The sequence below is a fragment of the Chroicocephalus ridibundus genome, chromosome 12, assembly GCF_963924245.1.
Source record: "Chroicocephalus ridibundus chromosome 12, bChrRid1.1, whole genome shotgun sequence".
NCBI classification, from domain to species: domain Eukaryota; kingdom Metazoa; phylum Chordata; class Aves; order Charadriiformes; family Laridae; genus Chroicocephalus; species Chroicocephalus ridibundus.
Window position 1 is genome coordinate 10,938,002 of NC_086295.1, and position 16,018 is coordinate 10,954,019.

The 16,018-nt window shown below is 56.7% G+C and overlaps 1 protein-coding gene across 1 annotated transcript; it reads left to right on the forward strand.

The window, feature by feature from the left end:
• Positions 1-341: 341 nt before the first annotated feature.
• On the forward strand, positions 342-14,491 carry GDAP1L1 (ganglioside induced differentiation associated protein 1 like 1). The gene is made up of 6 exons (XM_063350300.1): positions 342-844; positions 3,695-3,887; positions 7,288-7,461; positions 9,548-9,645; positions 9,830-9,944; positions 12,858-14,491. The coding sequence occupies exons 1-6, from the start codon at positions 665-667 to the stop codon at positions 13,199-13,201; spliced, it is 1,104 nt and encodes a 367-aa protein (XP_063206370.1). The 5' UTR covers positions 342-664; the 3' UTR covers positions 13,202-14,491.
• The last annotated feature ends 1,527 nt before the right edge of the window (positions 14,492-16,018 follow it).

A 16,018-nucleotide genomic window follows, 5' to 3' on the forward strand; every position in this document is an offset into this window, starting at 1 on the left:
GCAATTCTGGAAATGACCCCCAACTGTGCCTACTTTGGTGCAGGACGGCTGACCAGTTTGGCTGGGCAGCCCAGGGCTCTGGTACACAGCGAGGGCTCCTGGGCTCTACCCCGGTACAGGCTACATAACACCCATTAGGCAGTAATTAATCTGTGCTCTCCAAAAACCACCAAATATCTTTAAAGAGCCATTGCTGCTTCCTTCCACAAAGGCTGCAAGGCAGGCAAGACACCCGCTAGACATTTATAGCCATTATCCCCAACGTAGCTATTTATTGTGTATCTGCCACATCTAAACCAGTCCAAAAAAATCTTAATCTCTGCTGCAAAATATTCCTAAGGAGTGGCAGCGGTTGGAGCTGCCCCGGATTGCCGAGCCGGCAGGCAGGCAGGCGGCAGGAGCCTCCGCTGCTGACTCGCCTATTGAAGCCATGCCCGCACGTTTCCGTGGGAGCCCCTCCACGGGCGGGGACGGGCTGCGACTTCACCCCCGCCACCGCCATCCTCTCCTGTGACCCCCCCGGTGCCCACCGCCCCGCGCTGCCCACCCCAGCCGGGGAGATGGAGCTGCCCCGGGAGTGATGCTGCTGGCAGGAGCCCATGTGATGCTGGGCTAGCGCCGCTCTCGCTCCCTCGTCCCTCTCCCCGCTTGCTCGCAGGCTGTCATGGCGACTCCCAATAATGTTACTCCCACCAACTGCAGCTGGTGGCCCATCTCGGCGCTGGAGAACGACGCAGGGAAATCCACGGAGGGGGAGGAAAACCAGGACCCGACAGACCCCGCTCTCAAATCCCAGGACAGGCTGGTTTTGTACCACTGGACCCAGTCCTTCAGCTCACAAAAGGTAAAAAATACAAAGGCTCGGCCGGAATCCTGGGGAAGAATCACCTCCAGTCCCCAGGGCATCCCCTTGCCTGGGGGGGACGGATGCACTCACGGGGAGAGCAAGGGGCTGGTCCCCAGGGCTGGCGAGGGCAGCAGCGTGTGGCCAGGCAGCTCTTTTGTACCTGCGGTTGCGTTTTAACAGCATCTGCCTGGGGAGGGGATGGGGATGGACTGCGGGGGGCTCAGACAAATCCTGCTTTTGCTTTGGGATCGTGGCTTGTACCGGGAGCCGCCTCGGCTTTGTGCTGGCTCACAGCATGGCCAGGAGCGCAGACAAAGGCTGAGACGGGCCGCGGGACCACCCTGCCGCCGGGACGGGGGGAGGCAGCCCCCGGCCAGGCTCCTTCCAGGGACCGGACCCCGTCACGCAGCAACGATTTACCCCTGACGTTGCAGCAGCGCCCTGGAAATCCTATTCCAAGGGTGCCCCAACAAGAAATCACATTTTCCAGGCGAGAGTAAGCGCTCATTTTGCAGCACAGCAGTTGTATAGCAAACCTGACCTTCTCCTCCCGGCCCCAAAGCCCCCGACATTCCCGTGCCATTAATGTCATATGGGGAATGGGCTATTCAGAGGGGTGGGGGGAACACAAAGTTGCCCCAGTTCAAGGGTGCCCCTTGAGCCCCGCAGCCCGGCGGGGAGGCCGGGGGCAGAGACGCAGGTTCCCGCTTGCGGGCACAAAGGAAGGGGAAGGTGCCCATTGCAGCAGGGCGGCTGCACATGGTCGGCTTCACCGCCGCCGGCAGCGGGTGACTAATGGGCTTCTGATCTGCACCGGCGAGGGATGCTCATCCCCAGCTCCCCCGCCTCGTGCCGGGCTCTCTGTTATTTTTTTGCCTTGGTGGTTTGGCCACCGGCAGCAGGGAGGCAGCGGCGAAGGCACTTCTTGTATGGGGTTTCCTACAACCGGCCTCACGTCTGCGGGGCTGGGGACGCTGGGGACAGGGCAGGGCACAGCGAGAGCCACAGCACCCGCTGGCACCCCCTCGAGCTTCGCCTTTGAGGTCACTTGCAAGGAAAGAACGTTTGCTGGAAGGCAGCCGAGCCCAGGCTGGCGTGATGGGTGTCGCGGGGCGGGGGCTGCACGGGACCCCCCTGCAGAGGAGTTTTTGCTTGGAGCCGGCTGCGGGAGAAGCTTTTCCTGCACTGCCCCGGGAGCTGCTCAGAACCACGCTCACAGATCCCCACAGATCCTCCCTGTGGGGAGCATCCTGAGCCCCCACCAGCATCCAGCCCTCCCTGCAAAGGGATTTTTGGAGTTTTACAGCCAGCATTGGGTTTTTCCACCAGATGCCCTATCTCAGCCATGCTGTCGCTGCAGGGACCAGCTGGGGGGCTGGGAACGTTTCATCCCCCCTGGCTCGGACTCATCCTCAGGGTGTTGGCAGGGGATCCCCTCGCCCGCAGGCACCGGGGTTAGCTCGGGAGCTGAGCCCTCCTGCCTGCACTGCCTCCTGCCAGGCCTTCGGCCTCGGCTCTTGATAGCAGAAGGGGGAAGCACGGGGAGTTTGGGGACAGATGCCCTGGGGGGTCCTGCCTGGGGTTTATCCATCAGCAGGGAGGAAAAGGCTGAGGGCAAGTTGCAGTTGAAGGAGCCAGGCTTTCCCTTGTTTGACTCGAAAAGAAAAAATTAATTTGCCAGCCCTATAAATAATTAATGACTGATTCCCCAGGAACTCTGAAGTACTCATAGAAATGCTTATATTTGTTAAGTTGTATTTTTAGCTGCTGCTAGTTGGAGGAAAACAAGTTATTTTCCCTCATCCGGTAGTTCTGTAAATCATGGCTGTCTCACATCCCCTGAGGTGTTTTTTTTTCCCCTGATTGACATACTTAGCTCCTAACGGTCAGGTTTTTTTATAACCCAGAAGCATAAAATGCCATCCCTGAGTGTATGTTCGGCACCATCTCACGCAGAGAGGAAAGCAGTGGGATCAGCCCTGAGGGCCAGGGATGCCAGCAATGGGGATGGTGCCCCACATCCAGCCCCGCTCCTGCCTCCTCCTGCCCCTTGGCACTGCTGGACTCCACTTTCCCACCCACAAGATGGGTGGGTGCCACCCCAGCAGTGCCACTCGCTGGCCCGGGGCCGGAGGAGGGCAGTGGCAGGGCAGGCAGCCAGTTTGGCACAAGAAGCGTGATGGCAGCAGGCGATGCCCCTGGGCCGGCAGCACCATGGAGCAGGAGGGATGCCCTGCAGGGGCTGCCTCCATGAAACAGACCCGTCTACCTGCTCAAAAAGTGCCTAGTAAAGCCAGAGCCCACCCCCGAGCATGGGACATACCTGAGTTAGCATCCAAGCCTTCTTCAGCCAGGCAGTGGCACCCACTGGGTGCAAACTGTAGCAACGCTGCAGCCTCTTCCTCCTCCTTTTCTTCCTCAGGTGTGTGCTGGGCTGTGCTGGGACCCACGGCAGCACCACTGATCCCTCCCAGCTGGGGAGCTGCCACCTCCCTCCACCTGCTGCCGAGGGATGGGCTCTCAGCCCTCCAGCCCCTCTGCCTGTCGCATGGGCCAGCAGCGACCAAAGGGAGGATGGGCCGTGACCCCACAAAGTTCAGATGGGTTTGGGTCTCCCCAGTTTCCTGGGAAGGGAAATCCTCGCTTGGCTGCCTGGCTTTTGCAGCTGCCCTGTGCCAAGGGCCGCTTGGCTTCTTGCAGGACGAGGTGTCTCCTGGCACATCACTGTCCTTAGGCGGCTGGGGAGGTGAGATGGGGTGGCGATGGGGTTCTTGGGGTGCATCAACAGCTCTCAGGGCCGGTTCAGTGTGTGGGGCTGAGCCCTTTCTCCCCGGCCTCTTGCCCCAGGTGCGGCTGGTCATCGCGGAGAAGGGGCTGCCCTGCGAGGAGCGGGACGTCAGCATGCCCCTGATGGAGCACAAGGAGCCCTGGTTCATGCGGCTCAACCTGGGGGAGGAAGTGCCCGTCATCATCCACAGGGACAACATCATCAGCGATTACAACCAGATCATCGACTACATGGAGAAGAACTTCACGGGAGGTAACGAGGGGGTGGGCTGCGTCTCCCGGGGGGAACTCAGGTCTAATCCAGATGCTGTTGGCCAAATATACCCACCTTCGCCTGGATAGTTTCATCTTTACCCCAGAAGAGCAGCAAGCCACCAGCCCTCCACAAACTTTTACGTTTTCCCATGAAAATGAAGGATTTCCATCAGAAATCCCCAAATGTCCCTTGGACCTCCCCTGCTGGCCCTGGTGCTGCCATGCCTCCAAGAAAACTGCCTCTTTAAAGCCAAAGACAACCATGCTGGGGACCATGGGAGGATAACGTGACACAAGCCCAGAGAAAGGGACAGCCAGGAGATGGAAGCTCGTATTCCCCCCGGAGCAGGGCTGGGGTCAGTTGCCAGCCAAGCCCGGCACACCGGGATGCTGAGACGGTGCTCGAAGGCAGCTGTTTGCAGGACCACTGCAGCAAGCAGCCTCTCCCCAGCATCTCACATCCCTTCGCTCTCATTTCCCCCACCCTGCGGGCTGTCAGGCTGGGACGCTCCGTCGGGGAGGCTTCAAAGCCGAGCAGGGAGCTCGGGCTGTGCCGTCACGACGCTCGCCCCAGCATCCATCCCCCTTGCAACAGAGACATCAAAAACATCTCAAAATAGCTCCCGAAGCAAGGGCATCTTGCCAGCTCAGCTGCTGTCCTCTCCCGGCCCCGCCGCGGTGGTGCTGCTCGGCAGAGACACGATGCTCGCTCGCTGGCGGGGCAGTGGGGATGGGACTGGTCAGGAGAAGCCCATGCCGGCAGCGGGTTCCAGGGAAGGGCAGTCACTTTCCTGCCTGGCAGCAGCCCCAGGACCAAGGGGCATCACGGAGCATCGCTCCGTGGTCCCTGCACTGCGCAGCAGCTTCACCCGGTCTCTGGGAAGGGCAGGTGGTCCAGCATATGTGACAACAGGCTGTCCCAGCGGGAGGGGAACACAGCATTGCCCATGAACTGGGAAACTCCTGTCATTGAGATTTTCCAGCCAGGTACAGTTCCTTCCTTTTCACTGAGAAGTGGAGAGGGCCCGGAGCATCGCTCCCTGCTGCGTGCTCTGCCCCGAGCCATCGCCCACCAACGCCAGCTGGCAGAAGCGTTACCAGGATGCTGCGGTGTTGGTCCAAAGGGGAATCACCCACCTCGCAGAAACGTGCAGGGCTTGAAAATGCCTTTATAAGAAGGTGTTTTCACTGAGTTATGTTTTTCCCTGGGCTGTGAGCGTGGCCTTTTTCAGTTACTTACATGCACCCTGAAGGACAGCTATCAGTAAAAGGTTGTGTGATGAGCAATGTTTTTTTTTCCCCCAAAAAAAGCAGTGAATAGTGTCCATAAGCCACCTTTGAGGGTGCCTCTCGCTAGGGCACGGGCTGCCAGTGCCAAGAATCCACTGATGGGTCGGCTGGTGGCAATGCATCTCAGAGCCTGGGGCGAGGGGCTCCTCCACAGGCTGCACCCCCAGATCATCCTTCTGAGCCTCCCCCTGGGCCAGCTTTGCGCAGCCCGTCAATGGCTCGCTATATAGGGGGGCTCTTTGTCAGGGAGTGGAGCGATAGGACAAGGGGTAAAGGTTTTAAACTGAAAGGGGGGAGATTTTAGATTAGATGTTAAGAAGAAATTCTTTACCCTGAGGGTGGTGAGATACGGGAACAGGTTGCCCAGAGAAGCTGTGGCTGCCCCATCCCTGGCCCCATCCCCGTTCAAGGCCAGGCTGGATGAGGCTTTGAGCAGCCTGGTCTATGGGAGGTGTCCCTGCCCAGGGCAGGGGGGTTGGAACTAAATGATCTTTAAGGTCCCTTCCAACCCGAACCATTCTATGATTCTATGATATGAAACTGCAGCCCATACGTGCAGGTCTGCCGTGGTGTGCAAAGGCATCCCATGAAAAAACCTCCCTGGAACATGCTGAAGGACGTGGGCTGGCGGCCAGCACGCCGCTATTTCACTGTGGTCGTTCCGTCTCGCTGCTGGATGGGGCAGTTGCTCTGGATGTGCTGGTTTCCAGCCTCGGCACCAGCCCGTTGGCTGCTGGCTGTGAGCCCTGTGGAAGGAGCACACACAGTCTATAGGTTGGTTATTATTTTTTCGTTCAGCCAGTCACTTTTCTTGGATGGAAAATCCCCATTTGGAGAGCCGGAGCCCAGGCAGGGCAGACAGCGAGCAGCCCACAAGTAGGGAGGAGCTACCAACACGTCCCCTCGCTCAGGGGACAGTAACGCTGATGCCCATCGGTCGGAATGACTTTATGGAGCCTACCAGCAGAGCCCCGAATCGGAGCTACCCCGAATCGGAGCTGCTGGAAGGTTTGCAATACCGGAGTTGCCAAAATTTCCCTGGCTCCTGTCCAGCCACAGGTGTGATGCTGCCTGGTCCAGGACAGGGTGAGCTGTGCTTCTCTGCCAGGTGGGCAATGCCAGGCTGTGCCCCCAGCCTTGCTCCTGCCACTGGCATCAGGGCCGGGCAGAACTGTCATTTCAGACCCTTAATTAAGGAGCCACGTTGGCCATGTCTGCCAAAATCCTTCTGTTGATGCGCCTTAACTCAGCCCGAGACGCCGGCACACGGTGAGCCCTGCACTGCGGACGGCGTGTGGGCGACCGGGTGTACCGAGTCCTGGTGGTAAATTTACTCCCTACCTATTAACTGCTATCTGCAAACACCATAAACATTTATGATCCCATAAAAAAGTGGACCTGATATTCTTGGGGGAGACGAGAGCAACATTTCTCTCCTTGTGGTGTCATCTGCTGTGTATTTTGAGCTGAAAGTGTAATAAAAAGAGCAAGATACAAACTGCCACCCGCAAAACATGAATAAAACCCAACGAGGCGAGGGAGGTGCTGAGTCGTCCGGGTCGGGGGATGCTCCTGCAGCTGAGGCACCGGCTGAGTGTGGAGGGAACGTGTGCTGGGCTCCTTTTTCGGTCATCAGCTCCCTGATTACCCATTTTGAATGGAATTTTCGAGGAAGCCCAAGAAAATTAGGCACCTCATTGCCACTGGTGTAATGAGTGCGTAACTCAGCAGATCCCAAACTCACATCCCTGTGGTTTAGATTTTTCTGCAGAATGGGAAGATTTTGTTCCTCTTCTGAGAGATGTGAAACCACAGTGTACAAATCCAGGGGCTGCAGAGGTGAAGGGCTTGCTCCGCTGAGCTCCTGGGGCTGGGTAGTGACATACGTACATGTCCCTGTGGTCCTGCGGGCTCGCTGTCTCTGGGCACGGGCTGGCTGCGCTCCGGGACGGGATGAGCAGCGGGGATGGGGCGGAACCAAGTGGGGAGCACGATGTTGAGTCCTTGCTTGGAGGTAGCTCCGGCCAGGACTGCGCACTGGTGTCCCACGCAGGCTAACGAGCCACTAATGAGCGTCCAGCTAACAGCTTTCCCCTTTGCCCTGGCAGAAAACGTCACGCAGCTGATCCCGGAGCCGGGCAGCCTGCTGCACTCGCGGGTGCTGCAGTACCGGGAGCTGCTGGACTCGCTCCCCATGGACGCCTACACCCACGGCTGCATCCTGCACCCCGAGCTCACCACCGACTCCATGATCCCAAAGTACGCCACCGCTGAGATCCGCAGTAAGTCGCCTCTCCATGGGTCTGCCCAGGGCTCCCCCAGACCTTCCTTTAGGCTCAGTTTGGCTCCGCAGCATGGCTGGCCACCCTGCTCTTGCTCATCTGCCCTTTCCACCAATGAAGGCAGGGACAGAGCTGGGAAACAGCAAAGCAGAGCTAGTTTGGGGGCTGCAGGCACCCTGTAGAAGCTTCCTAGCCCTGGGGGTGTCTGTGCTCCCGTGGGTCATGCACGCTTTTCGCCCAGATTTTTCTAGAGCTCATGAATTTTCTCCCTGTCCCACATGTCCCCTCTCCCTCCTGTAGCTCTAAGGGCAAAGGTGGGTGACTACAGCCAGATTGAGTTGCAGATAGTGGATGAATCGGCATCAGACTGTGTACCTGACCTTCAAGTGCTCATGAAACATTGACGATGCTTAATATAACTCAATGGCAAGGATCGCTTCTGGAGAGAGTCCCTCGCCACAAACGTGACCTTGTTAGGAGGGCACCAGCATGCCCCACGTGTCTCCCCTCCTTTAGGCTCCGACCCCAAGCAGCACCCATAGCAAACAATCTTCCCCCCCTGCCCCCTTGTCTCTTCAGCTCCCTGGGTCACAGATGGTCCCTCTGAAACAGGACGCACTCACGCACAAAGAGAAACAGGCTGTTCCTGAGGTGTATGTACCTCATGGTCTGCCCTACCTCTGCTGGCACCCTGCACAGGCAGCTTTCCCCATGTCACTAAGTGTCACCTCCACCCCCAGAGCCCCTTCCCCTCCCCAAAGGGTGCCGCTGCAATGGCTTCAGAGCCATCTGCCTCGCATCACCGCCCCAGCGCTCTGCTGAGGTCCTTAAAAACATCTCACTGTCCAAACCTCCTCCCTGGTGGCATTTTTCCACAGCCGCTGCAAAGGAGGGGCTGTGGGCAGATCCGCGGGGTGTCCCGGTGCTGGCAGTGCCCTTCCTCCCCGGCACATCCCCTACACCCTGGGCTGCCCTGTTGCAGCGGGTGCCAAGGCAAATCCACGTAGTTGTGTCCCAAGGAGAGGGTGAATCAAGGGCCAGGCTCTCCCAAGGTGAATAGGGAATGAAACCAGGGTGAAATCCAGGCTTCCCTCCAAGTTACAGCCCAAGGAGAGCCTTAGCTGGGAGCCTTAGTGAGCACAAGCTTCAAGGTTCGTGGTAGAAAAGAGTGAGTTTCACCATTTTGTAGCAAAGTACAGTCCCAGCCAGCCCTGGCACCTCCCGCAGGTCGGCAGAGCCAAGCCCTTATTGGAGGGAACAAGGAGGGAGAGACAGATGGTCCCCCCGCAGGAAGAGATTAGCCCAGCTTTGGGTGATTTATGTCGTCCCTAAGGTGTTACTCTGCATCTCGTATTCCCTTCTTCCATTTACTCTGCTCCTTTCCCTCCAGCCCTCCCTTGCACAAAGCCCTTGGCACCCTCCCTGTGCCCTGGGAGGGAGGAAGGTGGGCGTTTCTCCTGTGCTCCCAATGGGCTCCGCGCTACCGAATTGCATCCCTGGACACCAAGCCAGGGTGGAACAGCTTCATTCAGGGGGGGAGCATCCCCTCCCATGCCGCTCCCTGCTCGCACTGCTCCGCGTGCACCCCCCCACACGGGCAGCCATCTCAGACATCCCAAAGGATCGACCTGCTGGGGCTGGAGCTGCGGGAACCGGGTTATGGGGAAGCTCAGGGGTGTTCTTAAAAGAGCGGGAGACAGAGATCTGCTGGCAGGTCTGATATGAATCCAGCAGAGGAAATGAAGTGCTGGGACCCTCCCTGAAACCCGGAGAGATGGGACTCGCCAAGGCCAGGGAGGGGGATCTGCTGCGCCCCGCAGCCAGCGCTGCCCTGCCGTGAGCGGATGGGGGAGCTGAAGAAGCCATGTGCCCTCAGGAGGGCATGCGATGCCCCAGCCACCCACTGCTATGACGACATGGTGTCAGCAAGCCATGAATTTGGCGCATTTTAGCTCTCTGGGCTGTTTTTCTTGGTGCCACAACACTATCTTGCATGAAGGACAAGGTACTTTGCTACTAGACACAAGGCCATCCCTACCCCCACCAAACAGCCCACCCCCCATCCCCTCCGTCTGTCTCCCCCCAGGACATTTAGCTAACGCCAGCACGGACCTGATGAAGCTGGACCATGAAGAGGAGCCACAGCTATCGGAGCCCTACCTCTCCAAGCAGAAGAAGCTCATGGTAAGTGGGTCAAAGCCACACACATCTCTGGTGGTGGTGGGAGACATAACCCATGGACCTGCCATGGGCACCTGGTGCCTCGTGCCCCTGCATGGTTACAGGGAAATATGTCCGTCCGTCCGTCCGTCCGTCCATCCGTCCATCCACCCACCCATCCCCAGTCCTAACCCTGATCTCCACCTAGGCCAAGATCCTGGAGCATGACAACGTGAACTACTTGAAGAAGATCCTTGGTGACCTGGCGATGGTGCTAGACCAGATTGAGGCCGAGCTGGAGAAAAGGAAACTGGAGTACCAAGGTAGGCACTGCGCTGGCTTTATGGGGTGTTTTTCCACGCGAGACCAAGGTGCGACACCAGGAACAGCCGATGGCTTTGCACCTGATGAACATTCCCCACAGGGCAACCACCAGCGGGGCCAGGGTTGCCGCTGGGCTCTCCTGTTTTTGGGTACACCGATGTCATTGCAGCCGTGGTCTTACTAACCTCCGGCAAGCCACTCCTGCTCTGGGGAGCCCCCGGGCCCCTTGCCACAGGGGACAGCAGGACCCCTGTCCTCATGGCTGCTCTGTGGGAGCTCCAAAGTCATCACAGGGCGGTGGCAGGTCCCCTCTGCCCCAGCAAGGGGCTGCCAGTGGTTTGTTTAGGAAGGAGCAGGCTGGTCCAGGCTCTTGCACCACAAGGAGCACAGACTGACAAAAGCATGGGGTTGGTGACATGTCCCACAGCCAACTCCCCCCCATTCACCGGGCCGCGGCACATCCCAGCGGAGCGTGGGCAGGGAAATCTGTTTGGAACTTGAGGGGACCTGGAGGGGTGGGAGCCTTTACAGGACCTGCGTCAAACGCCAGCGGGTGGGGGAGAGCGACACCCGCCATCCCCGACATCAAATACACGCCGCTGGGTGCCTGCCGAGAGCCACCCCAGCGCCCTGGCAGACAAGGATGCATGGGCACAGCTGGGCATCCCTTGTCCCGCCATCACCCCAGGATGACGCCGTCATCCTCCTGTCCCCGCTGCCGGCAGGGTTCATAATCCCAGCCCCGGGACGGCTGGTAGCCGCCAGCGCCGCGGTGCCAGGTCCGGAGCAGAGCCCAGGCGCAGTTAATCAGGGGACGGCCCCGCAGCTGCCCCTGCCCTCGGGGCCGGCCTCGGCCGCGGGGAGCCGTGCGTCACGCTCAGGGACACACCGAAGGGCCCTCGGAGGTGCTAAGGTCGGGCCCTGCAAGGCACCGGGTTGGGGATTTGCTGAGAGCTCTGGTGGATTCACAGTGGCACCCTGCATGGCCCTAATTGCCTCCAACGAACACCCTCATTAACGGATCCGAGACCTGGCGCAGCTCAGCAGAACTCAGCCTAATGAGGTGCCCTTGGAGGACGTCCCGGGCGCCTGGAGCAGAGCGGTGGCTGCTGCCGGCACCCGGTCGCTCCGCTGCCTTCGGTCCTCATGTGTGGCTCCTGCTCTCTGCTCTGGGCCCCCAAAGTCCCCCCGCTGTGGCCACTGCCAGGTCGGGATCTCGGCAGTGGGCACAAGCACCAGCCCTTTGGCAACCTCCCAGGAGCCGCAGTGCAGCAGCTCTCCTCCCACGCAGCCCCGGCTGCCGGCCCCGCAGCGCAGCAATGCAGGCAGGGCAGGGGGAGGGTGGGAGATGCCGCAGGAAGCACGGGGCGACCCCCCGGCCACAGGCGCCTGCTGGGCTGGGATGGGCTGATCCCAGCTGGAGCCGCTGTGGATGCAACGGGGACGAGTTGCCCTTGCCCGTGCTTCTGCCCCGGGGTACCCACAGCCGGGTCCAGACCGCACCAGCGGGTGCAAGCCCAGAGCCAGGAGGAGCAGGGCTGGATCACAGCCCTCTGCCAAAGTCACCATCCTCACCTGTGCTTTCTCCTTCACCCACAGCAGTGCCCGGGAGCAAGGCAGGGACTGCAGCCCCGCTTCCCTCACCTCCCAGCCGGAGTATCCTCAGGGTCCCCAGAGCACCCAGGAGGCTCCAGCCACAGCACCCCCACAATTCATTAGTCACCAAAAACATTTATTGACTAATTAGGCACAGGCAATCTGTCCATTTGGGCTGTGCCTCTAGCAGGATCAGGCAGGCTGCCAGGTGGCTACAAACGAGGGCTGCTAATTACCAGTAATTCCCCTGGCCTGGCCCCGCAGGCAGCACCAGAGCGTGCACAGGAGTGCACTAAAGGTGCCGCTCTCTCCCTCCCAGATGTTAACAGTCACAGCACAATGGAAGGACCCCAAAATTAAGGATTTAGTGCAAAGCCGGGGGCTCAGGCTAGATGGGGACAGGTTTCGTGTCCCTTCTGCTGTTCTTCCTTACCTGCACCTCCCGTCATCTGCCTTAGCTGCATCCCAGCCCTGCTCCTTAGCATTGAAAGGGCATCCGGGGACTGCTTAACACTATCCTGGTCTGAGCCCACTTCTTCCAGCCTAACAACAGCAACTTGGCTTATTTGTAGACATCTCCCTGGTCAGGTTATTTCCAGGGTCACCCCTTATCAGGGGCCGTCAATGCTTTGGTGCCCGTCCTCACACCCAGCATTCGCACCGAGCTCTGCCTGCCCCAAAAACCTGGTACTCGGCACAGATGTGCTGCCAGTTTTGGTGTCCCAGAGCTGGGTCCCTGCTGCAGGAGAGGGGACAGAGGCAGGAGCTCCCCGGCAGCCCGCGGGGAGGGCACCCAGGCCAGGCCAGCAAACAGTTTTGATTCCTGAGGATTTCTCACATCCCTAAAATAGGACAAGTTAACATGAGACTCCTGAAACAGCTCCCTGCGCAGCCAAGGACAAACTCTGCTGCTGTCCCCGAGCACGAACACAGCAGCAGGGGTCACCGCACCGCATCTTCCTTCAAGAGAGGCCAAGGGCCCTTTTCCAGGGACCTCCTGGGTACGGGAGGGTGCCATCTCCCGCTGCTCTTGACTTGGGAAAGAGGCAACAGAGCCATTTTGCAGGCAGCGGTTGGTATCTTCACGTGGGCTATAAATGATCACTTGATATTCCCACCTTGGTGGCCCCACACATCCTCCATCACGTAGCCCGGTAGATGGGGTCTGATCTCTTGGGACATCAGAGAGCTGAGAAAAAACACGCCAGGTCTAATGCAAATGCTCCAGCCTTCGTGGACCTTTTGAGCAAGCCTTTAGGTGTTCACCCAAGGGTTTCTTCTTAACCCGACCTTCTCTCTTGCTTCTCTCTCTGCAGGGCAGAAGTGTGAACTTTGGCTCTGCGGATGCGTCTTTACTTTGGCCGATGTCTTGTTAGGAGCGACCCTGCACCGCCTCAAGTTTCTGGGACTCTCTAAGAAATACTGGGAAGATGGCAGCAGACCTAACCTACAGTCCTTCTTCGACAGGATACAAAAACGCTTCGCCTTCAGGAAAGTTTTGGGAGATATACATACCACGCTCCTCTCCGCAGTGGTGCCCAATGCCTTCAGGCTGGTCAAGCGGAAACCTCCCTCCTTCTTCGGAGCCTCCTTCCTGATGGGATCTCTGGGAGGAATGGGATATTTTGCTTATTGGTACTTAAAGAAAAAATACATCTAGTGCTGGCTGCTCGGTGTTTAGTTTGGTGTCTCTGTGCTGTGTGAAATTATGATGAAGCCTCAGTAACTGTAATGAAATTTGAAGCAAGGTAATGAATAATTATATTGTTTAATGTAACATTCCATAGTCTAGAAGTAGAAACGTATACTGCAAGGAAATAAGACCACAACAACAACAACAACAACAACAAAATATGCGTCAACTTGTAAATGCCTTTTTTAGGTTTAAGTATTCAACTCCAGCGAGAGGCTCAGGGGTTCACGGGCTCAGCCGTGCCCACCGGGAAGTGACGCCGCCTCCGGCACTGGCCAGCTCCAGTGGGAGAGACGGGAACCCCGGGAAGTTTCCTGACGCCCAGGTTGACTAATGAGACTCGGATAATCCGTCCTGTACGTTTGTGTTTCCAAATTGTTCACCGGCCACATTTCACACCTGCAGGTAGCGCGGACTCTCTTCTCCTAGAAGGCGTTGTGTTGTGCTCGGAGGCTTTCCTGGGAGCAGGGTGCAGTAGCTGGTCACAGTCAAGGTGGATTTGCATCCTTCAAGTATCCATTTTTTAAATTATTTTCATTAAAAGGAATATTTTTTATTGAGCTGCTCTTAGAATGTATCCACTTTCTACGTCTGGTTTTGGTGGGCTTTTTTTTAAAAGAATTTATCGTCTGTCTTTAACTGCTGCACTTTTTTCCTGAGATAAATCATTTTGACTTCCATCCTGAATTTTGGCACACGAAGGAGATTGTTGTTTTAAGCCTTTTGGCTCTGTCTCTTTGAGTTTTCTTTCAGGGATTTGCAAAGCCTCTTTCACCGACTGAGCGTATCCGGACTCTGAAAAAGTACGACCATTTTCAGAACTTTTCAGCACTTTCCTGAAGGCGCTTTGGCTTTCTCTTCCATCGGGGGCTCTTTTCCGTCATTTCCTCGCTGTGTGTTTTCTTAGGGACACTTTGCACAGAATCACGTTGATGACTTTCTTGTGCCTTTTGCATGTTGGAAAGAATAACGGGCCTCACTGCTACTCATGCTTTGAAAACGGAGATCCTCAATAAACCATTCGGGAGGAGAAACGGCTTCACATTTCTAAATGTGTTCAACATCCTTCTACTCTTATTTCAAAGCATGCCCGGGGGCAGAGGGATGCGCAGGTGGTTTGTGTTTTTTCTCATGTATTGCCTTCGTATAAAACTTGCATGGAAATAATACGGAATCACGGAATTTTTCAGAGTTGGAAGGGACCTCTAGAGATCATCTAGTCCAACTCCCCTGCTAAAGCAGGATTGCCCAGAGCACATCACTCAGGACTGCATCCAGGCGGGTCTTGAAAGTCTCCAGAGAAGGGACTCCACAACCTCCCTGGGCAGCCTGTTCCAGTGCTCTCTCACCCTCACCCTAAAGTTTTTTCTCATTTTGATCAGAACTTCCTATGTTCCAGCTTGTGCCCGTCACCCCTCGTTCTGTTACTGGGAAGCACTGAATGGCTCCATCCTCCTTAAACCCACCCTTTAGATACTTGTAAACATTAATAAGGTCTCCCCTCATACGTATTCCTCTTCCAAGGCACTCATTTCTGTAAGCGCTCAGCCTGCTAAGACCTCCTCTGGCTGGTTTTCCAAGCACTCCGGTGATCCCTAGAGAGCCGTGCTGCATTTCTAGGCTCGGGAATGTTATGCCAAGCGTGGCTGAAGCCATAGGAATTGCATTTGCCCCCAACTCAAAAATTAGCTTTATGTATTTGAAAGCAGCAGGATTTCCCGGGAGCTTTGGTTCTTGATACAACCTGGCAGCCACGGAATTGTGACTATTTAGCAGGAATTACAAGGGATGAGCACGTAGAGATTAGCCAATGCGCGAATTTATGCTGTGCTTGCCACAATTGCGTAGGCTGGTCTGACATACTTCTGGAATACAACGACCTGCGCAGCTGCAAAGGTGCTGTGATACCCCCAGCGATTAGGGCCACGCTTAAAACTGGCACGTGAGGACCCAAATCCACCCAAATCTGCCCGTGCAGACCAGGCACCTGCAGCCGAGCTGCCCAGTGAAACATCACAGACACACGCTCCCCCAAATAACCGTTACGTATTTGCTTTGCGGCACCAATGACTTTGGAAGAAATAGTTATTATGCTTCTTTTTGAAGAGGGAGGCAAGAGGGTCCCCTGAGCTCATCCCTTTTGCTGAACGCAAAAGGTGTAAGAACACACAGGATAACCATAGTTCATCTGGTCCCTCAGCTGGTACTAAACTCCCCAGAATAATTTATAAAAATACACCGACATGAAATCCTTACCAGGATTTCAACTTTTTACCTTCGTCCATTGTCCTACTCACACATTCCCTGGTGATCTTCAAAAGCTGATGATTCCTTTCCTTTTCTGTAGAAAGGAATATTAATGGGGGTACAAGGCCAGGAAATCCAGAGAGAACAAGAGCAAATAGTCACTCCGTTCCCAGGATTTCAGCCCAAAACTGAGGCAGAAGGAAGCTGTTTAGCAAGACTGCTGATGCTCACTTTGCTCCTCAGTTGTTTTGGGTTTGTTTGTTTTTTTTTAAAGCAAAGAATAAATTTAAAATCATGGAGCAAATCAGAACTCCAAACACTGGAGATAACAGGCGTTGGATTTGCTTTGGAGCACCCTGTTAAGATGCAGCCATGATAAAGAAGCCAGAGGCAGGGGCTGGAACAAGGCGCGGGTCAGTTTGGAGCAACACGTGAGAGCTGCCAGCCGCGTCGCTTCGTGGGAAGCCAAAGATGCTGCAGTGATGAGTTTAGTACAGGTTCTCAGCTAGGACTATCCACTAATGCGCCTTTGTTTTA

Bases quoted from the DNA above. Each gene is read 5' to 3' on its own strand.
- GDAP1L1 (XM_063350300.1), top strand. From the start codon at position 665: ATGGCGACTCCCAATAATGTTACTCCCACCAACTGCAGCTGGTGGCCC. The intron at 7,462-9,547 runs GTAAGTCGCCTC...GTCTCCCCCCAG, and splicing joins CGCCACCGCTGAGATCCGCA to GACATTTAGCTAACGCCAGC. The intron at 9,945-12,857 runs GTAGGCACTGCG...CTCTCTCTGCAG, and splicing joins AAGGAAACTGGAGTACCAAG to GGCAGAAGTGTGAACTTTGG.